At 54.1% G+C, this 23,811-nt stretch overlaps 2 protein-coding genes across 11 annotated transcripts in view; one reads left to right on the forward strand and one right to left on the reverse strand.

Annotated features, from left to right (window-relative positions):
- On the reverse strand, window positions 1–16,354 carry FHOD1 (formin homology 2 domain containing 1). Of its 3 annotated transcripts, XM_058708948.1 has the most exons (24): window positions 16,052–16,354; window positions 7,984–8,090; window positions 7,542–7,606; window positions 7,177–7,244; window positions 6,998–7,103; window positions 6,827–6,921; window positions 6,447–6,558; window positions 6,262–6,356; window positions 6,009–6,152; window positions 5,778–5,923; window positions 5,459–5,695; window positions 5,301–5,324; window positions 4,868–4,921; window positions 3,853–3,968; window positions 3,164–3,768; window positions 2,668–2,823; window positions 2,246–2,428; window positions 2,040–2,159; window positions 1,801–1,962; window positions 1,200–1,390; window positions 917–1,109; window positions 673–835; window positions 397–597; window positions 1–323 (listed from the first exon to the last, which is right to left on the reverse strand). In XM_058708948.1, the coding sequence occupies exons 1-24, from the start codon at window positions 16,250–16,252 to the stop codon at window positions 241–243; spliced, it is 3,627 nt and encodes a 1,208-aa protein (XP_058564931.1). In that variant the 5' UTR covers window positions 16,253–16,354; the 3' UTR covers window positions 1–240. The 3 variants fall into 3 exon arrangements, with proteins under 3 accessions (XP_058564931.1, XP_058564932.1, XP_058564933.1); XM_058708949.1 differs by lacking the exons at window positions 4,868–4,921; window positions 5,301–5,324 and having other exon boundaries at window positions 16,052–16,353; XM_058708950.1 differs by lacking the exons at window positions 7,177–7,244; window positions 16,052–16,354.
- The window catches only part of SLC9A5 (solute carrier family 9 member A5), a 27,142-nt gene continuing 13,847 nt past the window's right edge, over window positions 10,517–23,811 (forward strand). For 3 of the 8 annotated variants that reach the window (XM_058708955.1, XM_058708952.1, XM_058708957.1), the window contains exons 1-4: window positions 16,495–18,087; window positions 21,325–21,627; window positions 23,376–23,539; window positions 23,730–23,808. In XM_058708955.1, coding sequence (XP_058564938.1) covers window positions 17,895–18,087; window positions 21,325–21,627; window positions 23,376–23,539; window positions 23,730–23,808 — 739 coding nt within the window. In that variant the 5' untranslated portion in view covers window positions 16,495–17,894. Of the gene's footprint in view, window positions 11,014–16,484; window positions 18,088–21,324; window positions 21,628–23,375; window positions 23,540–23,729; window positions 23,809–23,811 lie in introns of those variants that run through there. The other 5 variants (XM_058708958.1, XM_058708959.1, XM_058708954.1 and 2 more) reach the window with 5 other exon arrangements.

Raw genomic sequence — 23,811 nt, forward strand, 5'->3', positions numbered from 1 at the left:
TTGGCTAGGAAAACTTTATTATACTCCATGCATTCAGGGAGCTCATACAAGTACATATACACACACAAACACACAATTGCATACAGGCACACACAGCTAATACTGCTCAAGGCACTGTCCACTGGGCACACAGTGGCCTTAGGGTTGAGAAAAGGCCCAGAATTCTGCTTTGATTCCTCCTCATTCTCTAGTCTCTTACATTGCAGGCTGGGGCCCGTCCATGTCCTAGAGGCAGTACCTTCACACCTCCAGGCCAGGACCCTTGCTCAGTCCCAGTGCCTGCACCAGGTCCTCTCCGAGCCCGCTCTTCAACGTCCGTCTCACTGCAGGAACAGAGCAGGGTTAGAGAGGGTTGATGCGGTTAAGGCGGGTAGTGGGCATTTGGGGAGTACTCACAAGACTTGCGGTTGCCACGGGACCGCTTGCGCTCCCGAGCAGCTAAGGCACGAGGACTGCTCTTGGTCACTGACTGTACCAGCAGGTCCATGATCTCATCTGAAGTGTCACTGGGTAAATTGGAGACTGGGGGTTCTTCTGGGGGTGCATTGGAGGGCCCCATTGCTGTAGGCATGACTGGGGAGGTGCTCTGGACCATTCCTGAGAGAGGCCAGATAGAGAAGTCAGGACAAGGTGACCCCAAAGCCCATTGCCCCCAGTGGCCATAGGTCCCACCTCTGCTGCGGCGGCCATGTGTGGTGTCCTCCGGCTTGCTGGTCAGCAGACTCTTCATGCTGGCATGACTGTCAGCATCACCCCGCCCTGGCCCACTGCCCACGGCCACTGGGACAGATGGGTTGCTGGGGACTTCCCCAGCCACACCTGAGAACTTTTCTGTCTGTAGAGGGGAGAAGGGTGAGCTGGGAGCAGGGGAAGGAAACCACGGGGGTGGCAGTCCAAACCTGGAAAAGGTACCTACCTCAGTGATCATGCGGCCCCGTGTCTTGTTGCGCTCACGGTACGTGGCCCGCTTTTGCTGCTGCTGTAGCACCCGTTCCCGGCAAGTCCGATACTCCAGTGCAAACTCACGCAGCGTGTGGCAGAACTGCATGATGCGCACTTCCCGGGCTGCCTGGGCCGTGTACCCCAGGTACAACAGGAAGGCATGGAACCTAGGCAGGTTGGGGTAGGGAGGGATGGTGAGTCCTGCTTAGGGTGTGAGGGATGGTGATAGCAGTCCTGCCCTCTGCCCATGTCCCCACCTGTTGCAGACACGGCGGTGTACTACCCGCAGCATGGCAACACGGCGGCCACACTGGGCCAGGAAGTGGGTGAGGCGGGCACGCAGGGCTGGGGCCAGCTCGTGTTTGGCCAAGTTCCGTAGACTCTCCTCAGCTGCCCGGCTCCGACGCTCCAGCTGCCCCAGGTTCTCAGTCAGCTGCTCAAAGTCCACCTGGAAAGGCAGGGGGTATGCATGTTGTCCCCCCAAAGACAGGCACCACCTGAGGCTGCCTCTGTCAGGCTAGCCAGTCTGGTCCCTAGAGATATAGAGAGCCAAAAAGCCTCCGCCTGCCCTCCAAAAGCTCACAGTCTAATCCAGGGAAGAGACAAGTCCATTTGATCTAATGGGGAATGGAAAAGCTCTCTTGAGGGAAGTAGTGGCTAAATGAAGACCCAAAGACAGTAGGTGTAGCCAGGCCAATAGAGGAAAGAATGTTTCTGGCAGAGGATACAGCCCACACAACACCTGTAGCCGAGCACACTCTGGCACAGTAGCCCAAACATGGAGGAAAAGCCAGCCCCAGAAAGCAGCACTCCCTTTTGCCATGGCTGGCCTTAGTCAAGCCTCTGGCTGGTGCTAACCTTGGCACAGCGAGTCAGGGCGGGTATTTCTGAGTAGAGGTCAGAGGAATCAGGCCGGGTCTGGAGAACCAAGGAACAGAGATGGTGCAGCAGTGACTGTCGGCGCACTGTGTCCTTCACCTCTGACACCTTCTCCAGGTAGCTCAGCTCAAAGCCGCTGCTCTGAAAGGACCCCATCTGAGCCTGGGCCTAGCAGGCTCCAGAGCCCTGGCCCCCAGCCCTCATGCACTCCCACTAACCTGGGAACCGTTGAGGAAGTTGCCCACAGCCAACAGGGTGGCCAGGATACAGCGGAAGGTGGCATTTTGTACCAGCTGTTCCATGCCCACTTTCAGGTCAAATAGTGGCTCTGCGATTTCCTGGAGTGGGAGACAAGGGTCTCTCAAACTACCTGGTCCTTGTGCTCACCTGCCCCACTTCCTGCCACATGCCATGACCTAAGTACCCGTTCCATGCTGTCATAGTCCAGCTTGAAGGCCCAGAGTTGTAGACGTGCGGCCAGGCCCCCAATGGAGGCAAGGGTCATCAGGAAATTCTCAGCTGGGCCCAGGGGTATGTCAGGATTGGCCAGCTGGGCCTCCTCAATCTTCTGCCGCTCCTCTTCCGTGGGCATCATAGTCAGCAGTTTCTGAGGATGCAACCACCACCCCACACGAAGTCCCCTCAGTGCTGGCCTGAGGCCTCAGATGTTGGTCTTGACTCATCCCCAGGTCATTTGGTCATTTGGGGTATCCCCAGGGCCTGGGGAACTGCTCTGTAGAAATGCTAAGCCCATGCCCACCATTGGAGGGACAGGAAATGCCCACTGACCAAAGGAGAGGGCCAGACCTCCCACCTCCATGTCACACCCTTAGCTGGTATCCCTACCTCAATGCCATCCTTGCTGACGGCAAACTCATCAAAGTTGAGCAGGGCAGCCTTAATGACATGCACAGGTGGCAGGGTGGTTAGGCCAATGTTGATAGCGTTGCTGCGCTTGGGGTCCAGCACTGTGGTCATTGTCCGGCGGCCCTCACCAGCTTTCTTTAAAGTTGGCAAGAGGGCAGTGTAAGACTGGGAAAGGGACTAGCTGGGGCAACAATCTACAAGGGCACTCTAAATAGCCCCTCTAAATAGCCAGATTGTGGGGGCACTCCACAACCAGGGATCTGGGATATGTAAGGCCTTGGGATGAGCTTAGATTCCAGTTAGGGCTAGACTCTGCTGATTCCTTGTTGAGAAACCTCAGACAAGACTCAATGCCTTTCTTTGCCTTGGTTTCCCCATGTGGGAAATGAGTGGCTGTCCCTGGCAGTTCAGACCCTTCAGTTCTGATTCCCTCCTCTTTCCGCTGGGGTTACCTTGCAGATGAGGGTGGGTTTACCTTGGAAGGCAGCACATCTTTGGCACGGGACTCAAACAGGTGTTCCAGCCGGGCTGTGTCCACCGAGACAGGTTCCAGTGAGGCCCACAGGGTGGGGCAGGGCCCAAAGCGGCTCCCAGAGCCTTCATGACCCCCAGCCAGCTTTAGCTCCCGCCAGAAGAGTTTTACTGTCTTCCTCTTGGTGGGGAGGGCTAGACCATCGGGTGCTGAGGGAGGAAGGGGAGTGGTGGGAGGTGGAGGTGGTGGGAGTGAGCCTTTGATGGGTGGGGGAGGTGGGGGTGGAGGAGGTGGGCCACCTCCAGAGAGCACAGGCAGTGGGGGCGGTGGGGGTGGGACCCCTTTCCCAGCCTCCACAGCCTCCATGTTCAGCATGTCCTCGTCTTCATCCTCCCCCAAATCTGAGAAGTCCAGGTCTCCAATGCAGAGCTTAGGTACACGGATAGGGAATTCCTGAATGGGCTCAGCCTTGGGGCTTGGTGGGGCCAGTGGCTCCTTGGGCTCTGGCTCAAGGCTCCGCTGGGCCCGGAGCAGACTTCGGGGGGCAGGGCTCTGGGGTGTTCTGGGTGCAGGGCCTGGTTCTGGGGAGCCCCATAGTTCCCCGGTATCTAGAGAAGAGAAGCAGCTGTCAGTGTCACGCCCTCTGGAGCAATAGGGCAACATGAGTGGATTCTGCCCACCCACCTACTCACCTGGGTGTCCATCAGCCTCATCAAGCATGGCCTCAGCCAGTGTCTCTGCTCGGCCCTGGGCCAGTGCAGCCTGCTTCTCTGTTTCTGCTGCTGCCACATTCTCCAGGAACCGGGCTCTGAGGGGAGGTACTTGTCAGTGAGGGTGTCTGACACATCCCAGCCCAGGGTGGTGTACATGCCTTGCTGGGCCCCTGGGCACTGCCCCAAATTGCAGGCACACACAGACATACAGAGAACAGTCCATGCGCTGAGCAGACCCAGGACTTGCCCTCCCAAGGCAGCCCCTGTTCATTCCTCCACATCTGGGGAGGGTCACTGCCAACCCAGCATTCCCAGGTCAACATATGGGGAGAAGTTCTACTTAACAGCTAACTTGCAACCTTGCTGCTGTTCACATTCACTGTCTGATTCTAGACCCTTAGAGCAGGGGAAGGAGATAGCTGTTCCAATGGGCACACCAGGCTGTCCCATGTCTGGTAGCTTCTGAGAGCTATGACCCATGTCTAGAAAAGGGCCTGGGAAGCAAGCATTCAGCTCAAGAGTCCCATGCTTTACTGACTGAGCTACCACAACAGGCATTCATTTTATGTTGGAATAATGAATGTGATCCAGTGTCTATTTTTGAGCCCCTCTAGCCTTTGTTGGCCTTCAGTCCCTGCCCTTCTTCCCTCAGCCCTAGGTTGCTCCTCCACCCCTATACCACACATCACCCTAGATCCTAGCCCCCTTCCCTATTCCTGGGCTGAGGACATGGAAGAATGGGCTCCAGATTGGGAGTCCGTGTCTTCATTTCTGGTTGAAGCTTGTTAAGGTGTCACTATTGAACACTATGACCCCAGTGAACTGCTTCCCAGTGCTTGGTCCTTGGGTAACAAAGGAGGGCTATGTATGGGAGAAGATGGGCCTGAGAGTCCCCCAGCTCTGGCTGCATGAGGCACATGGAACCCCCGCTGGGGGAAGCAATGCTGAAGCCCTGAGCAAATGGCAGGCCTGGCAGGCTGGCCTCTGTACTTACTCCAGCACTGCCTGCTCAGTAGGGGACTGAGAGACAGGTGGGCTCTCAGGGGCCCTGGGTAGGGGGACGAGAGGAAGAGATGGTAATTATGGTGCCTGCTCCACTCCAAAGCCCAGTTGCTTGTACCCACACACAGCTGGGCAGTAATATCAGGGGTTCCTTCCCAGCCCCAGTGGAAAGAGGAGGGGTGGGGGTGACAGGACATGAAGAAACTGGAAATGGAGGGGAGAGACTGACATGAAGCAGGACAGGGCGTAGTAAGAGACAAAGAACAAGAGAGTCAAGAGACAGTGACAGAGAAATAAAGAAGGGGGGCAAGGAGATAGATGACAAAGGGCAAAGACAGGCAGAATGCCAGAAAGAGATGAGGAGACAAGCAGGAGGAGTAAGAGGTCCAGTCAGGGCTGAACCCCACTCCCCAGCAGTCACTTACCAAACAGGAGCAGTTTGGTGAAGTCTGGAAAGAAAGAGAAAGCATGCGTTTGGGCAGAGGAGTTTGGGCAGAGGAGGCGGAGGGCCTGTGGAGGGGCTCAGTGGAGGGACAGCTGGAGAGAGGACTCTAGGGGTGGCCTCCACTATCTTCCTACTTACTTATAGATGCTCCTCTCGCTGGAGCTGTCGGCTGATGGCCCCACAGAGATGGCAGGAAAGAGGTTCACCGAAGTAAGGAGGCCAGAAGCAGGGCCCATGAGGCTGGAGTTCAGGCTTGTCGACAGGGCAGGGCCAGTGGAGTAGGTGGAGATTACAGTTGAGGCCAGGTCTGAGGGGCTGGAGGTGGGGCCTGTCTGCGAGGCGGGGCCTGCGCGGCTAGAGACAGGGCCTGTGGGGCTGGAGGCGGGGCTTATCAACAGACTAGGCCTCGGCAGGCAGATCCACCCCTCCCCAAGTGCTAGGGCAAGTTCTATCTTACCCAGGCTCGGTGGAGCGCAAAGGGCAGCTCCCGCCTTCTAGAGATCGGCGGCTCCTCTTGCCCTCCTCTGAAGAGGGCTTTCTGCGTTCCCGCCTTCCACCTGCAGCGGCTTCATCGATGTCTCCATCCTCCAACCGCAGGGCATTCTAGTGGAGGTAGACCCAGATGTGAGCCGCTGGCGAACTGCACCTCCTTCTTCCCCGCCAGTTGTGCCCAGGTGACCCAGCCCACCTCATAGAGCACCAGCTGTGTGCGCAGGTCCACATCAGTACCCGAGGTGCCCAAATGGCGCTGGACCAGGGCCTCCATGCCTTGCTGCTCCAGTGCATCTGTCACATCATAGAAGGTGTCCTGGTCTGGGAGTGCTGCCAGTGTCTAGAGGGTGGGGATGGGAGGGCAAGGCTAAGGCTGATGGAGACTGGAAGTCAGGAGCCTAAGGGGCCCAGAATTGGCACCTGGTTCCCCCCTATTCGGCCATACCCACCTTGTTGATGAGGGTGACTGTGTACACCAACAACTCAGGGTCAGCGCCATTCTTCTCCTCCAGGATGGACACCAGATTGGCCCAAGGAAGAGAGCCTGACACAGAAAGGGGAGCAGTCATGCGGGGACAGGTAGGAGAGAGGGCTCTGAGTGGGGGTTGAGGGGGGAGGAGGAACAGTCTCTCACCTGTAGAGCTGGCCACAGAACTGACAGCATGGATAAGCAGCGGTGCATTGTTCTCAGAGTATTCCACAAACACCAGCAGCAGCTTCAGGGCTGTCTTCACCACCAAGCGGGACTAGGGGGAGGGGTCACCACATATGAGTGGGGCTTGGGCCAGACTTGTATCAGCTCCTGGTGGGGAGGGGTAAGGGCTTCTGGGGCTGGACTCAAAGAGGAGAGTCTAGGCAGAAAGACCCTGGCCCCAGAACCAGGTGTTGGAGTACGTTCTAGACTTAGACGAGCCTCAGACTCATTCAATTCCAGCCCACTTTGCAGAATAGGAGACTGAGGTCCAGAGAGAGGCAGTGGGAAAAGGGTGCATGGCTGTGTGGAGGGCCACTTACCATGCTGGCACACAGTGTGTACAGCCACTGTACAGTCTCACTGTGGGCCACCACCCCTAGCATCCCATCCACAAAAAGCATCAGCTGGCCTAGTGCTGGGGACACAGAGACAAGAAGAGGTCAGTAAGGGGTCACTGAAGGCAGGGGTCATGGGGGAGGAGTTGGACTTACCTCGGAGGATGTAGGTCTGGTAGTTGTGGTCGGCAGCAGCACCCACACGGATCAGGCAACTCAGCCCCTCTGAGTGTACAAATTCAGGCACCAGGTCCTTGTCCTCCTGGGGGCACCATGGGGAAATTTAAGCAGGGCTCAGGCTGGACACCCACCCCCAGCCCACTTCTGGGCCTCACCTGGAAGATCTGCTTTAGTGAGAAGAGGGAACGGCGGAGCTCAGGGCCACTGGAGCCATACAACTTTTCTGCAAGGGGTAGGTGGGCATGGAAACCTCAAGGGGACACAACCCCCCACCAAAGAATATTCTAGTGCCTGAGCCCCCTACCTCCTCCTCCACTCCCTGACTCTGGGCAACCCCCAATCCGGTTTAGTTGCAGCATCAGCCCTGGCCCTGAAAGGAGAGGTCAGGATAGGAGTGGGAAGGGGCCACACATCCTGTCTCCCATGTGCTTTGTCCACTGTCCAGCACAGGCCTGAAAGAAACTGAGCCAGCAGCACTGGGGAGGGGCATTCTTGGACACTAATGTCCTCATACACTCACCCAAGATGGCATTGACCCTCACGGAGAGTTGAGTACGCAGGATAAGTGTAGGCTTTCGCCCTTTGCTGGAATTAAGCAGCCTAGTCAGCAGTTTTCAGGCCATTCCTCAGGGTCCCTGCCCCCCACACCAAGGCAGCTAAACACCACCCCACATGCCACTCCTGGCCCAACTCCCTCCTCCTCAACAGGAGGGTTTGTGCAAACATAGGTATCTCAGGTATGTAGGAGATCACACACATCCCGCCCCCCCCACCCCCCATCCCAGGCATCAGGTAACACTGGCCAGGGATTCCCCTGGCACAGTCATGTGGGGTGGCATGGCAGGAGGTGACCCTCAGCCTAGGCTAGAGATCAGGTGTCTTGGCTGCTGACACCTGAGCCAGCCCCTGGTGGAGGCAAGGGTAGGGGCCAGCCTTGCCTTCCTGGTCCCATGAGCTCTGACCTGATCTCTTCATAGAAGCCCTCCAGCATCTCCCGCTGCTCTTCCAGAGAAAGCTCAGGGTCCAGGTAGTATCCAGAGGGAGACACTTGTAGAGCACAGTCCTCCAGCTGGGGGCAAAGGGAATAGTTGTCAGGGCTGGGAAAGGGGTGGTAGAGATATGTATGGAGACCCCATGACCTTCTACTTCCACTCAGAGAGCCAGCAGAGCGGCATACCACAGGGTGTATGCTGCAGCCATGCATTCCTTCAGCAGTCATTTCTCATGGGCCTACCGTGCACGAAGCCCATCTACCTCAGATGCCAGGCTTTCTTGCCCTTTGAATGTGCTGTGTCTTCTGGCTAACACCTACCATTCTGCATGTTTCAGATTAGGTAATGCTTTTTTGGAACACTTTCCTGAACTCCTGTAGCCAGTGCTATGCAACCTGTTCCACCCCATGTGTGAGGCCTTCCATACAGCATTATAATATCCTAGACACTAGTCTCCTTCCCCACTAACTATGAGATCTCTGGGTTCAGGCAGCATGTCTGTCTTGCCCCATGCTATATCTGCAGAGCCTAGCACAGCCCTATGGCTCACAGTAAGTGCTCACTAAACATGTTGAGCTCATGAACATGAATAAGGAAAGGGAATAGAATATGGGACGAAGTTCCTGCCTTCAAGGAAGTTCACAGCCCTGGGGGTGATAAGCTGCATCCACAAAGCATTCAAGCCCAGGGAGAAAGTGTTAAGAATATTGGTGCAAACCCAGCTGGAAGGAGTGTGTGTGTGTGTGTGTGTGTGTGTGTGTGTGTGTGTGTGTGTGGTATGTGTGTCTCCCTGAATTGAGACAGTGAGGAACAGTGAGTAATCCATAGGCTATCAGTCCCTTCAGGCCTCAGGGTCTTTGCCCTGCCCCAAGTGAGCTAGACCTCAGAGGCCTCCAAGGGGCCTGTTAAAAACTAGGTTTTAGGGTCTGACTCTATCAGTCTATAGCAGGTCCCTGAAACCTGCATTGTACGAGGCACACATTCTATCCGTGTGTGTGCTTCCCAAGTATCTCTATCATGCCCCCTGCCCGGCTCCCCTCTACTACCACCAGGCATGACACTTGGCCTCTTGAGAAGTACCTGTAGAGAAGTGACTCCCGAGAGTCTGAGGGCAGCACTGTGCCTCTCCCAGACACTTCCCCCATAGCACAGAGCCAGTATGCAGGGCTCAGCAAAGTCCCCTTATATTGAGTGGCCCTGCTCCTTGGGTTGTTATGGCCCAGGGAGAGCCCACCTCTGGAGAAGCAGAGTATTTTCTGGTTTCCATCTTACTGGGAAAGTCAGTCCCAACATCTGTCCCACTGTTCTGTCAGCACTGCCCTGCTCTGGGCCCAGTCCAAGGACTTACAGCTGCTGTTGGTCCCCTGGGAGAAAGGGAGCCCAGCTCCTACCCCTACCCGTTTCTGCTTTATACTCTGCTCATGTCTGAGAGACTGACCTAGCTCCTTCCTGGCAGTTCAGCCTGTGAGGCCCTTGGGTGACACCCCCTCTCCTTCCCCCACTCCCCCCACCCCCGCCTTGCCTGGGACATGGGACATAGGACAAACACTCTAGCCTGTTCTCTGTCCCACTTCCTGCCTGGCTGCCTGCCCTCCCTTGGGCGCCTTGGGCGGGCCTGGCCTCTCTCCCCTCCCTGAGAGCAGAGTCATCTTCTCCAGGGCCTAGTGGGAACAGGCCTGAGATGGGGTGGCAAGGCCCCAGGCCTGGGGTACTTTATCTTGGGCCAGCTCAGCTGAGGGCAGCCCCACATTCCTCCTGATCCCTCTTCCCACATGGTGACTCAGCAGCCTACCCACTCCACCCCCATCCAGGCATAGCTGCATCTCCTTCTACCTTGGACTAGAGGATTCTAGGACCCTAGAGAAACATATCCACACAGCCTGGCACAGCCCCAGAGAAACAAACCCCTTCAGGGATCCCCCAAATCACACATATATAGAATAGCTCATTCATGCAAACATTCGTGAACCCGGCTGTTTTTAGGTGCTGAAGACATAGTGGGGAGCCCAGCTGGGGAGGGCCAGCAGCCTTACCTCAGAAAAAGGCCACAAGTGGCTGCCTGGGTGGCTCAGTTGGTTAAGTGTCCAATTTGATTTCAGCTCAGGTCATGATCTCATGGTTTGTGGGATTGAGCCCCCATCAGGCTCTGCACTGACATTGGGATGCCTACTTGGGATTCTCTCTCTCCCCCTCTCTCTGTCCCTTCCCCATGCTTGTGCTATCTCTCTCAAAATAAATAAATAAACATTAAAAAAAAAAAAAAAAAGACCACAGGGGCGCCTGGGTGGCTCAGTCGGTTAAGCGTCCGACTTTGGCTCAGATCATGATCTCGTGGTCTGTGAGTTCGAGCCCTGCGTCGGGGTCTGTGCTGACAGCTCAGAGCCTGGAGCCTGCTTCGGATTCTGTGTCTTCCTCTCTCTCTGACCCTCCCCCGTTCATGCTCTATCTCTCTCTGTCTCAAAAATAAATAAACGTTTAAAAAAAATTAAAAAAGACCACAAATAAATATAGAAGCACAACTGCCATGAGTGCTAAGAAAGGAGAGGGGCAGAGTGCCATAAAGGTAAATACTGGAGGGTGATTATATTATACCTGGTATGTACTTCCACACCCAGGTTTACGATCTGGTGTGTGTGTGTGTGTGTGTGTGTGTGTGTGTGTGTGTGTGTGTACATACACGCTCTGGAGGAGCACAAGCCCAAGAAGCACACGTACAGAAAGCTCGGATCAAGCAGGATGTCTTCCCTTCCTGCAAGCACACTTACATGCTATAATCCCAAGTAAGCAGAGAATGGCCCTCTCCTTCCAGGATACTTGCATCTATTTGGGGTAGAGTCCTGAAGGCCAAGTGCTCTATCACCCAGCCTCCTCAGATGAGCAGATTTAAACCCTTTCCCTCCGTGGTGGCAGCAGTGGCCTCCCTAGCCATTTTGTCTTATTCTTCCAGGGTCCCATTTCTAGGAAGAAGTCCAGAGGTAACAGCCAGCCCAGAGCCTCCAGGTTGGTGCCCCTCTCCCCTAACCTAGTTGCCTGTCCTGGGTAGAGATGGGGGGTGATAGGCTAGGATAGCAAAGAACAGAGACTTCCTGTCAGCTGGATGGTGCTTGTCCCTCACACCCCTGCCCCCTTCCTCGGGTCACCCTTCTGAGAGCCAAACCTCTGGTGCTTGTTTCTCACACCATGGGGCTGGGCCAGGCCAGAGTAAGCCTGAACACTGGTCCCTGCTGACAGCGCTTAGGGTCAGCACAGGGCCAGCGTGGGCTCATATCCTTGACTCCCTCCTGGCTCTTGTCTTTCATGCTTCTCTGTGTCTTAGAGTGGAGTCCTCTCCATTCTTCCCAGGCTCAGACCCTCCCTTCAGCATCCAGCCCACTTTTTCTTGGTTCTCTGGGCTCAAGCTTTTCTGGCAGCCGAAACCAACTTGTTACATATGATTTTAAATGCAGGGCCAAACTGAGGAGACCATGGTGTCTACTCCCCAGTATTTTTCATAACTGCAAATCAGGCAAGAATGGCCACGCCAGGGGCAGGGAAAGAAGATGGAGAAGAGGGCAGAATTATATGCTGAAGGACTCCTATTTTAGGAAATGATTTTGTTGCTTTTTTCTTCTGCTTTCCTATAAGCACAAGACCCTTGGGGCACCTGGCTGGCTCAATCGGAGGAACTCTAGATTTCAGGGTCATGATTTGAGCCCCATGTTGGGTATAGAGATCGCTTAAATAATAACTAACGAAATAAATAAATAAATAAATTTTAAACACGAGAGATATCCTGTGCTCTAACAACCCTCCTTCTCCTGTTATCTTGGGTTTCCAATTAGACCATGACTTCCTAGATGAGACACTATGGATGGGCCTTGAGGAGGGAAATCCATATTAGTTATGCCTCCTCTGTGTCACATACCAGCTTGCCTAGTTGTTTGAATCTCCTGATAATCCTTTTTTTAATGTTTATTTATTTATTTTGAGAGAGAGGGAGTGCACATGTGCACATGTGTGAGCACAGGCACACGCAGGGGAGTGGCAGAGAGGAGAGGGAGAATCCTAAGTAGGCTCCACTCTCAGCACAGAGCCTGACACAGGGCTAGATCAGGAATTGTGAGATCATGACCTGAGCCAAATCAAGAGGCATAATCCAGGTGCCTGGGGCACCTGGGTGGCTCAGTCGGGTAAGCATCGACTTCAGCTCAGGTCATGATCTCATGATTTGTGAATTTAAGACCCATGTCAGGCTCTGAGCTAGCTCAGAGCTGGAGCCTGCTTCCAACTGTGTCTCCCTCTCTCTCTGTTCCTCCCCTGCTCATGCTCTGTCTCTGTGTGTGTGTCTCTTTCTCTCAAAAATAAATAAACACTTAGGAAAAAAAAAGAGTTGGATGCTTAACTGACTAAGCAATCCAGGTGTCCCAGACAATTTTTTTTTTAACTTTTATTTACTTAAGTAATCTCTGCACTCACCATGGGGCTCCAATTCATGACCCTGAGATCAAGAGTCACATGCTCTTCCAACTGAGCCAGCCAAGCCCCCTTCTCCTGATAATCCTTTTACAGGTGAGGAAACCAAAGCTCAGAACCTCAGTGAATATGCCCTAGGCTGCACAACCAGGATTGGAACCAGGGCTAACTGAGGCTAGATCTTGAATGGATGGACTTTGGAAGTGCTCCAGGAAACCCTGGAGGGGAGGTGGAGGGAGGGTTGGAGCCTCTAGTGTTGTCAAGGGCTAAAGACCACCCCTCAGCTTTCTGGACTCTGCAAATACCCCAAACTGGTCCTCAAATTTGTAGCAAGCAAAGGAACACCAGTGAACACACACACATCATACACACCAAGGTAATAGTGCCTAAATCTGCAAGGATCTAAGTCCTGAGGTTGCTCACCAGGCTGCAGCCCAGGCTCCCTACCCCAGAATGACCAGTAAATTGGACATGGTGGTCCCAGGAAAAGCTGGAAGAAGGCCATGATCCATGCCCACATCCCAATCTTCTAGTATCCCCCAAAGACCTCCATATCAGGAGAATAAATGGCTCAATTCATCACCAGAGCACCTCATCTTACCCTTAAGAATCCTCTGGGACCCCTCAGTTGGTCCCTGTCCAAGCAGGTCAGGTTCACACTTTAGCCCCCTTGCAACAACTGCTTCTGAGGGGTAAACTGAGGCTGGAGTAGGGACGGTGCAAGGTCAGGAAACATTCCAGGACAGTGCCACCCCTGTCCTTCTCTAATGTTTAGCCACAGCTGGGGAAACAGAGTTACTGGTGACAGAAAGTTTTCTAGGGTTATCCCTGCTGCTAGAAGTAGGGGGCTCCTCTGGCCTTTGCATCAGGGACCGAGCAGCATTTGGGTCTCTCTGCCCAGAGTCCATGGAGAAGTCAGTGCTATCTCAGATGTGGCAGGGTTTATAGGTGTCCGAGAGGGGCTCCTGAGGCATTGCCCAGAAGAGCAAAAGGTAGCAGAACTCTGGGTAAAGAGAGAAAATGCAGGGCCAGAGGGCCAGGTCTCCTCTGGGCAAGAGCAGGTCCCTGGACTGGGAGAGGCTTGAAACAGAGGGAAGACAGATACTTCTAAATTCCCCTGGGGACACCAGGCATGGCCCAAGGCATTGCCAGGACCCTCTCCACCCCCTTCCACCGGCCCCCTTCCCAAGGCCAGGAGATGAGTCAGAGGCTGTGGCTAGGAGCTTCCTCCTAGACTAGGAGGAAATGAGCAAGGCCTTCTCAGACCTGAAAGCTCTAAACAGTTTAAAAAGGAAGCCCCCAGGGGAACTCTAGTGGCTGGGCCCAGCCCAATGGGGTGCATGGGGTGGAGCCCCAGAGAGAAAGTGGGCTGGGCCTTTGTGCTTTCCCAGGGTCTGCAGGGATGACGGTCAGTGCCCAGAATGGGAGGGTAGATGTCCACTTGGCTGTGTCCTGTTCCCCTACTAGACAAATGTACAGAGGATAAAGCATTAAGTAGAGACCCCCTCCCTCTTATTTCTGCTCTCAGCCTAGAATGGGAATGCCTGGGTTTCTGGGCCACCTTTCCTCTCTATAGGGCTATCTAGGCAGGCTTGAGTCGTGTCTGTGCCCCTGGGGCACACCCTTATAGGACTCGGGGAGGAACCAGCTGTTGACATTTCCTGCAAGGAGGAGCCCTGCTCCCCCTCTCAGCTCTCTGATGTTCCTCCCCCTACCCTATTCTCAGCCCTTCTTCCTTCAGCCTTCTATTCTGGGGCTGTGGTCACAGTTTATATTTGGGATGAACACATCACAGTGTATCTGACCATTCCTGGCAGAACTGCCAGCCCCAGGGAGTCCTGGCTACAGGCACAGTAGTAACCCAGTGTGCCCACCAGCATATCCTGCCTGTGTCCTCAGGTACACCAAGTGGGATATCCTAAAAGTGAGGAGCCCAGGAATGTCTGAGCTGGGGGGTACTTAACACATTCTCAATCTGAGCTCAGTGGTGTCCTTAGCTAGGGAGCACAGAACAGAGGGCAGAACACCTGGTGCAGTAGGGAGATGGATCCCTAAATGAGAGGAAGAAGCAAGGGGTGGTTTCTTCCTGTCCCTGTCCTCTTAAATCTGCCCCTAATTGGGAAGAGGCGTGTTAGGGCTAAGTCCTGTCCTAGAGTGGCAGTAGAAGGAATACTATGTTCTCTGTAATGCTCCAGGCTTATTTCAGCACCAAGAGTTTCATGAGCCTGAAGGCAGGAATCTGGCCTCAGTTTAACAGCCCTCTCTCTCCAGTGCCTATCCTGAATTGAAAGTGGCCTCGGGCTGGATGTGCTTCTTCCAGGCGCACCTCAGTTTCCCCCTTTGAACAGGGCAGCACAAAAAGGGTTGCATCAAAATTCTAAAGTGGGCAGTGTGCTGCAACCTTCAAGCCGTGGCCTTGAAGCTCGGGCTCTGCCCGGACACGGGCCGCTCCCCGGGGCCAATAATCTCACCAACTCTCCCGCCCGCGCTCAGAGGCGGGGCGGGCCTGCAGAGCAAGGAATGCAGGCTGGGGGCCCGGCGCCCGGGGCACATTCCAGGGGAGACCCCGGGCCCAGGGGGCAAGTTTGCGCAATTCGCCCCCCAGCTAAGGCTGAGAGCAAGGGAGGGCACCCCCACCAACTCCCTCTCCTTTTTCTCGCCACTCGGTGAGGACTGGCCGCGGGGAACCCTGGGGGGTGGTAGCGCACCTCCCAGAGTCCTGGCCCGGAAACCCAGAGCGCCGGAAAGGGCTGCCTGCGGGGGACTGAGCTCAGGGAGCCGGAGGGGAGGTAGGGCCAACCATCTGGAAAAGGGCCTCTCCCAGCACTGTGCACTAGTCGGCTCTGGTACGCAGGCAAACTAGGGCAGGCCGGCGGTTTAAAATTAGCCGGGCTCGCCCCCTCCCTTCTAGCCGTGGGCTGGTGGAGGCTGGAGTACGGGATGGTGGGGGCCGTGACTCAAAGGGCTTTTCCACCAGTGCAGCCACTGGCTCTCTGCGTGTCCCGGGCCAGGTCGCTTCCCGGGGACTCCCCTCACCCCGTGAAGTCTCTCTTCTACTCTCACTCCCTACCCAGGCCCCCACCAACAGGGGCAACGCTCTATGGGGCAGGACCCAATCCAGCCAACAGAAACCGCTCGAAGCTTTTGCCACCCCCAGTGGCCCGCCCCGGTCCGCCCCTCCTCCTGGTCCCGCCCCACCTCACCTGAAGCAGGTGGAAGCTGGTCCTTCCCCAGCTCCGAACTCCTTGTCCGCTACCACCCAAACATCTACCGTCACCTTATCCAGATCGGTTACCCAAGCAGACAGGCAGCGAATGGACCCCAAACACCTCCCCAGATGGGCCTCACTTTGAGGGGGCAGCCAAAGTGGCGCAGACAACAAGCTCCCACCTCCCTTCTTGAGCTTCCCTCAACTTGAGAGGCGTCCCGCGAAAGCGAGGCAGCTTGGACCGTAGGTCCCCAGCCCAAGACTTTCCCGCAGGAACGCACCCACTCCCGCCTCTCCCCGAGGGGTACCTCCCAAAGGCTTTCATGGCGCCGACCATGAACCTTTGATCGCCCCCAACCTTTCTTTAGGCCCCCTCACCTTCAACGGCGCCGCCAACAGGCGATGCAGCGCGGGTATCTGCGCACTCAGGGGCAGCGCCCCGTCCAGGCTACAGGTGGGGGCTCGGCGCGGCTCCGGGAAGTTGGCACATGCGAAGGGGTCGGTGTCCTCCAAGTACTGCACCCGCACGGTCACCGCTGATACCGGGTCCCCATCTCCGCGGTCTTCCTCGCCCGCCATGGTTCTGTCAGGGGCTCGCGCCGCGCGCCTCCGGGAGGATCCCGGCTACGCCGCGGAGTCTACTCCACTAGCTCGGCTGTCTGGGCCGGGCCGGACCGGACGCTGCTGAGGGGAGGAGCCAGACGGAGGCGGGGCCGAGGAAGGAGGTGGAGCTAAGAGTAGTCCCTGAACACGCAGTGGGGAGCTACCACTGCTGGAGGCGAGGCTTGTCGCCAGCCAGTCAGAGGGCGCGATCGTGATTCCGTTAGTTCACTGGCTCGGCCGGCGGGAAAACCCAAGCTCGCGCCCCGCCTTCAAGAGCGCACCCACGTCAGGGAGGCTTTCTTTGGGCTTGGGGGCGATGAGGCTGCGCTCTGGTCAAGGAATTCTTCGGGCAGGTGGCGCGGATATTTCTTCAGATAGTGGCCAGCCAGGTCTCCCTGGGTTTAGGGATGAGATGGCCCCGATTCCTTCAGTTTGAGGGATGAAGTGGATGGGATTACATCATTTGGGGAAAGCATGCAGATGGGTCTCTTTAAGTTTGGAGCAAGAGGTGAAAATACATTCCACTCAGTATGAAGGAAGAGGTGGGATGATTTCCCTTTAGTTGGGGTAAGAAGATGCCCCTCAGCTCTGGGAAAATGATGTGATGACTCAGTTTGAGTGGGGAGGTAGAACATATTTTTCCTCAGTTTGGGCGAAGAAGTGGGGTGGTTGCTTCTCAGCTTGAATGAAAAATGGAGTCGGTCCTCCTCAGTTTGGGGCGAGATTAGCCGAATGCCTCCTCAGGTTTGGGGGAAAAGGTGAGTGGATCCCTCTTAGTTTGAAGGGAATTGATAGGCTGGGTTTTCCATAGTTTAGGGAAAGAAGATACGTTCCCTTCAGTTTCAAGAAAAAGGTGAGGAGACTTCCTTGTAGTTTGATGGAAAGTGTGGCCGGGTGCTCCTCGGTTTGGGAGATAAAGAGGAACAGCTTTCTTTTCAGCCTGGGGAGAGCCGGGCCTAATCTAGGCCTTGGAGTTTCTGGGGACTTGGAGGACAGCGTTGTCCCTCACGGCTTTCTGGGCGTGCCCAATGCGCGTGCGCAGCTCTGGTCTGGGCGGGGGCCCGTAGGGGGTCCTAGGCTCCGGAGGGCGGCGGCGCACTGCCACCTGCAGTCTGCACGGGGCAGCGTCGGGGCCCGAGCCTTTGGTAACAGCAGTGGGCAGCTCGCCGCGGGTCTGCACTAGCTGTGGAGACGCGCCCCTCGGGCCTGGACCCCGCCCCTCCCCCCTCCCCCCCCCCCGCAGGCTGCAGCCTTGGGCGGGTGGGACAGTAAGTGCCTCTGGAAGGCTGTGGGGGCTTACAGTTCTGAAACAGGGTCGGGGGAGCTTTGAGGAAGGTTTGGAGGAGCGGACTCGAAGGAATAGGTTTCGGGACTTGGGGGAGAGCTGCACTGGGGGATTTCCAGAGCTGAGAATGGTTTAGTGGGGGAGGAGCAGGGGTCCAGAGTCCGGGCGCCCGGAGCACGGTCTCGGAGTCCGGACCCGGCTTGGGGGTTTCGGAGCCAGGATTGGGGGGAGCGGGCCCCACGTGCTCGTGACGCGGGGGCGGCCGGTAGGCGCGGCGGCGACGCGAGGCCGGCGGCCGTGCGGTGCCGGGAGGGCGGCTAGGCAGTCGGCAGGATGCTGTGCGCAGCACTACCGCTGCTCTGGCTGCCCCTGGCGGGGGCGGCCGCAACCGAAGAGCCCACCCGGGAGCCGGGGTCGCCCGGCGAGCCTCCTCCAGGGCTGGAGCTCTTCCGCTGGCAGTGGCACGAGGTGGAGGCGCCCTACCTGGTAGCCCTGTGGATCCTGGTGGCCAGCCTGGCCAAAATAGGTGAGTGCGTCTGTGGGAAAGCCAGGCCGGTGGCTGGCAGCGGACCCACCCCCACCCCCTAGTCGCCAGATCTGGGCCGGCTTCTTGCACAGTGCCAGGACTCAGGCTCCGATTCCACAAATCCGGGCTCTCACAGAGTTCCTGCGCCCTCTCTTGTGGCTCTGCCTCCTCCCCTTCGCGCGGGGGAGGTCTGAGGCTTTGCCTTCCCTAAGGGCTGCCTTTGCTCTCTCCAGCCTCATCCCTAGACTCCTTTGCCCTCTCTGCTTCCCTCTTACCCTTGCAGTAAACCCTTCGGTCTGGCCCCTCCTCCAGCAATCTCCAGCCTCCTAGAACCCTCTGTCAGCGACGAGGATGAGTGGGGACATTGAAGGGATAGCGTTCTCCGGAAAGCTCAGGCATCTTGGTCCTGAAGAAGCAGTCTTCCCAGGAGACCACGTCCAAGTGTCCACTTTCTTGGGATACTAGACTCAGTTTTTCTCTAGTCCCCTTCTGCTCCCCTATAGATGCACTGTTCTTTAGGTGTGCTTAGCGGCAACCCCCCCCCCCCCCCCCCCATAATTCAGATCTACATTCTTCCCACTTCAGGGGTAAAACAAACAAACAAAACAACAACAAAAACCCACCTTATTTATCAGGGCCTTGCTTACTATATGCTGCCTACACTAGGTGGTTTCGTACAGCCGACCTCCTTCTGTCTGCACAACTTGTGCTTCACATTGCTTACCTTGAATAGAGCTGTTTTTCCTTACTTCTGCCTCTGCCTCCCCACTTCTGAGCAGCCAGTGGCCCCTCCTCCCACCAGAGACCCTCCTCCCTCTCCCTGTTCTGCAGGCTCTGCTCTGGGGGTGACTAATTATAGCTGAGCGTTGCTACTCACTCCCCAGCTATGCTGGCACAGCCTGTACTCCAGTCTCACCAATACAGTCTTCATGTAGGAATTACACAGCTTAGAATTTGCCCCTCTACTGCCCACCACCCCCCTACCAAGGGACTCTGTTGGTGGGGAGGAGTTGCTGGGCAGGGACAGAAGAACTTTCCACTCTGTTCTGTCAGCCCATTAATAATGGAAAGTGGGGGCTGAAATGCCTTCAGGGAGCCTACTTCTGCCTGAGAGCAGACTTTGGTGATGGGTTTTGGATTGCATTGTGGGGGCTGATGCATGCTGTGGAGGTGAGGATGGAATAGAGTCCCTGAAGGAGAGGAGAGGGAAACTAAAAGTAGGGAGGGATGTGTATGGGCAGATCTATGACTGAATTTGCCTTAGGGTCTGTCAGCAGTGAGAGCAAGGTGGGAGAAGCCTCAGATTTGGGAACCAAGAATTGGGTTTACTGAGGATCTATGGGTTGTAGGAAAGTTCTTGTCTTATTTAGGGTTTATAGTAATGACTGTAGTTTCCCCCATAATTGGATGCCAACTCCTCTGGGGGTAGGCAAAGATAGCCTCTTCAACAGCCACACACACACACACACACACACACACACACACACACACACCACAAAAAACAAAAAACCTCACAGAGGAGGGGAGAGATTGGAATACCTTCCCTCAGCTTTATTACTAGAAGGTTTGTTTTCTTTTGTTTTCCTTTTTATTCAACAAATATTTATATAGATCCCACTATGTACCAGGAACTGCCTGAAGCCCTTTGGATACGACTTCCAAAGGGCACTGTCTTGGCATTGGGTCTCACATAGGCTAACATGGAGGCTTCTTCACTACCTGCCACTCCAAGTATGGGGAGAGTTGTTCACTTGAGATCTCAGGGCCCAAGGGAGAGACAAAATGACTTATTTTAGTGGGGAAAGGTAGGAGTGGCGATAGTGCTAGAAACCCATTACATGCTTCGTCTTCTTTTCCTGGGGGACAAGTCTGTCATTATTTTCCCCCGGTAATTTTTTTAAGATTTTTTATTAAAAAATTATTTTTAATGTTTATTTACCTTTGAGACAGAGACAGAGTGCGAGCGGAGGAGGGGTAGAGAGAGAGGGAGACACAGAATCCGAAGCAGGCTCCAGGCTACGAGCTGTCAGAACAGAGCCCACCGTGGGGCTCGAACCCACGAGCTGTGAGATCATGACTTGAGCCGAAGTTGGCTGCCCAAACGAGCCACCAAGACACCCCTAAAGATTTTTTATTTTTAAGTAATCTCTGTACCCAACTTGAACTTACAACCCCAAGATTAAGAGTCACATGCTCCACCTACTCAACTGGCCAGGTGTCCCTTCCTCAGAGTCATTTTTAATTAATATTTGTTGAGAACCTACTATATGTGTGATATCCTGGTGGGCACATTCACACTGTATCATTTTATACCCACCTTGTGTAATAGGTAGTTTTCTCATATTATAGGAGAAGAGATTGAAGTTCAGGTAAATTAGTTTGTGATCATACAATTAGAAAGCTACAGAGCCTGAAGAATGAGGGATCGTCTTACCGCTAAACCCAATGTTTTTCAACTACTGTTTCCTTAGTTGAGGCATTGTAATGAAAAGCACATTGGGCTAGGAGGTCTACAGTGCTGTTAGGAGGTATAATATGCATTATGGTCTAGTTAGGGAGGCAGGACTCAATAATATATTAGGTAACATTTATTGAGTGATTACGATAAAGCATTGGGCTAAGTGCTATTGAGTAGATTGCTTTATTTAAACATCACAACAATCCTATGAGATCACTACTGTTTTTATTCCTATTTTGCTGATGAGAAAACTGAAAGAGAGATGAAGTTATGTGCTCTGAGGTCACAGAACTAGTAAATAGAGGAGGTAGTCTTCAAACCCAGGCAGCCTGGATCTAGAGGCCCTGATTTTTACAGCTATGTTATACACAGAAATATACCAAATAACATTTGCTGAGGCTCAAATAATGGTTACGGATAAGGGAGATCAGAGAAAGGTGAGATGCCCTGAGGATGAGAGTAGAGAGGAGGGGGCATTGCCAGAAATGGAAATAGCAAGCAAAGGCCTAGGTTACCATGACAGGAACACCAAGAAACAGACAACTCTAGCTGCAGTGGAGGGTTTATGGGCATGGAGGTTGGAGATTCTAGTAGTCCTGCATTTCTTTTCTCTTTCCTTGGTCTCAGGGTCAGGGTTCCTGACCTTGGATAACCTTCTAAGAGTGGGAGGTGATAGGCCAGTGTATATGTGTTGTGCGCACGTGTGTGTATGTGTGTGTGTGTGTGTGTGTGTGTGTGTACAATAAGCTGATGCATCCTGCCCTCTTCTTGCATTGTAGTGTTTCACTTGTCTCGGAAGGTGACATCACTGGTCCCTGAGAGCTGCCTGCTGATTTTGCTGGGACTGGTGCTTGGAGGCATTGTCTTGGCTGTGGCCAAGAAAGCTGAGTACCAGCTGGAGCCAGGCACGTTCTTCCTCTTCCTGCTGCCTCCTATTGTGCTGGACTCAGGCTATTTCATGCCTAGCCGGCTGTTCTTTGATAATTTGGGTGCCATCCTCACCTATGCTGTGGTGGGCACACTCTGGAATGCCTTCACAACAGGTGCTGCCCTCTGGGGCCTGCAGCAGGCTGGACTTGTGGGTGAGTGACCCTAGAACCTGGACCAACCCCCTTCTCCACCTCTGGAGATCCCATATTGGCAAGAGCCATGCCCTGAGAGTTCTTAGGTCCCTCCCACCTGGAGTGCAAGGCAATACTCCAGATGGGCCTACAGCCTTCATTTAGGTCTCTGCCAGTTGAGTCTGGGCTTCTGCAGCATGACAGCTGAGCAGAGGCCTGGCTCCCAGCTGTGTGTGGGCTGCTGAGGCTGGGAAGCCTGTATTACTACTGCTGCCTCCTGCCCTCTGTTACCACACTGCCATTTGCCAGCCTTGCTCCCTTGAGGCACAATTCACCATTCCTGCGAGGGCCAGCCATCCTGGCTCTGCCCAGGCCACATTAGGGTGGTTTTCTGTTATTATTATTTTTTTTATTAAGATCTATTTATTTATTATAATAATTTTTTAAGATTTTAGTTTTAAGTAATCTCTATATGCAATGTGGGGCTTGAACGTACAACCCCAAGATCAAGGGTTGCATGCTTTTCTGACTGAGCCAGCCAGACACCCCTTTACATTTTTTTAAAAGTAATCTCTACACCCAGCATGGGGCTCAAACTCACAACCCTGAGATCAAGAGTCACATGCTCTTCTGATTGAGCCAGCCAGGTGCCTTTATTATTTTTGATAAATCCATATTATACATCCACAGAATGCAATACATTACCCTGGATATTATATCTTTACTTATCACATGGACTCTTTATAGCTACTCTATTGGGGTATAATTTGTCCCATTTAATAGATGAAGAAATAGAGGCCCTTAAACTCATTTGATAAAGGTTAGCAGGAGAGGTCTGTTTTACTGAGGTTCTTTGCCCTCAGACTGCCTTTCCTGCTCCCTTCTTCCTCATTTCCTGCACCAAAATCCATTCAACTCCGAATGTTGATAATTCAGACTTCTTCCAAGGTACAAAGAGAGGTTTGCAATTTCTACTTGAGGCCTCCTACCTGGTTTTCCTAATGGGTGAGTGAACTCTTTGGGGCAGGAAGGGAAGGGAGGACATCAGACCATAATAATAGTACCAATAATAGTAATAATAATAATCCTAACAATAGGTAATATCTATTAGGTACTTACTTTGTGTTAGACTCTGGCTAAATAAAGGACTTTTTGAGGTAGATACTGTTATTATTCACAATATATACATGAGGAAACAGGCTAACAGAGATTCTATGACATGTTCAAGATCTCCCAACGGTGGGTGCTTTTCCTACCATACTTAGCCCTCACAGATCGACAGCCCCTACCCCTTCTGCTGAGTATTGTGAGTGTCATATCCTTTAGGCTGAGAACCACAAGGGTGGGAGAAAGCACTATCTCCCTAATAAAGCCAGTCAGCAGCCAATTTCCACCTGCTGGTGGTTCTTATTACTGTAGCTGCAGATTTTATTGTCAGTGCCACCTTAACTTTTCAGGTTATGTAGAGCTTTCTTAGCCATCTCCTGGGTTGATTTTGCAGCAATCTCGTGAGGTAGGCAGATGAGGAGGCATGGCTTAAGAGAAGTCATGTGACAGTGACAGCACCAACATCACAGAGCTGGTAAGTGGCAAAGCCAGGCCCTAGGCTCAAGTGTCCTGACCTGCGGGCTGATGCTGTGTTCACCATCCCAAGTCCTCTCTGGGTATCCTTGTTTCCACAGTGGGGGTGGAGCCAGGGCTTGTCACAGGGAATGCTGTGGGAAACTGGATACCTTGCCAACTGCTGTCCCCCATCTATCCCTCAAAAGCCCCTCGAGTGCAGGCCAGCTTGCTGGACTTTCTGCTATTTGGGAGCCTCATCTCAGCGGTGGACCCTGTGGCTGTGCTGGCTGTCTTTGAGGAGGTGCATGTCAACGACACTCTCTTTATCATCGTCTTTGGCGAGTCCCTGCTCAATGATGCTGTCACCGTGGTGAGAGTGCTCAGCTGGCTGCCATTCCCTGACCCCTGTTGCCATGCTCTGACTATTTGGGTGTCTGAGCATGCTCAGACCCTTCCCTGGGTTCCCTGGGTAAGAAATACAACCTCAGATTTCACCCTCTCCCAGTAGTCCCAGTTGAACCTTCTCCCTCCTTTCTCCTGACTCTCATCTTCTCACTCAGGTGCTGTACAAGGTCTGCAACTCCTTTGTGGAGATGGGCTCTGCCAATGTGCAGGCCACTGACTACCTGAAAGGAGTCGGTC

This window comes from Neofelis nebulosa, chromosome 17 (assembly GCF_028018385.1).
Source record: "Neofelis nebulosa isolate mNeoNeb1 chromosome 17, mNeoNeb1.pri, whole genome shotgun sequence".
Classification (NCBI taxonomy): Eukaryota; Metazoa; Chordata; class Mammalia; order Carnivora; family Felidae; genus Neofelis; species Neofelis nebulosa.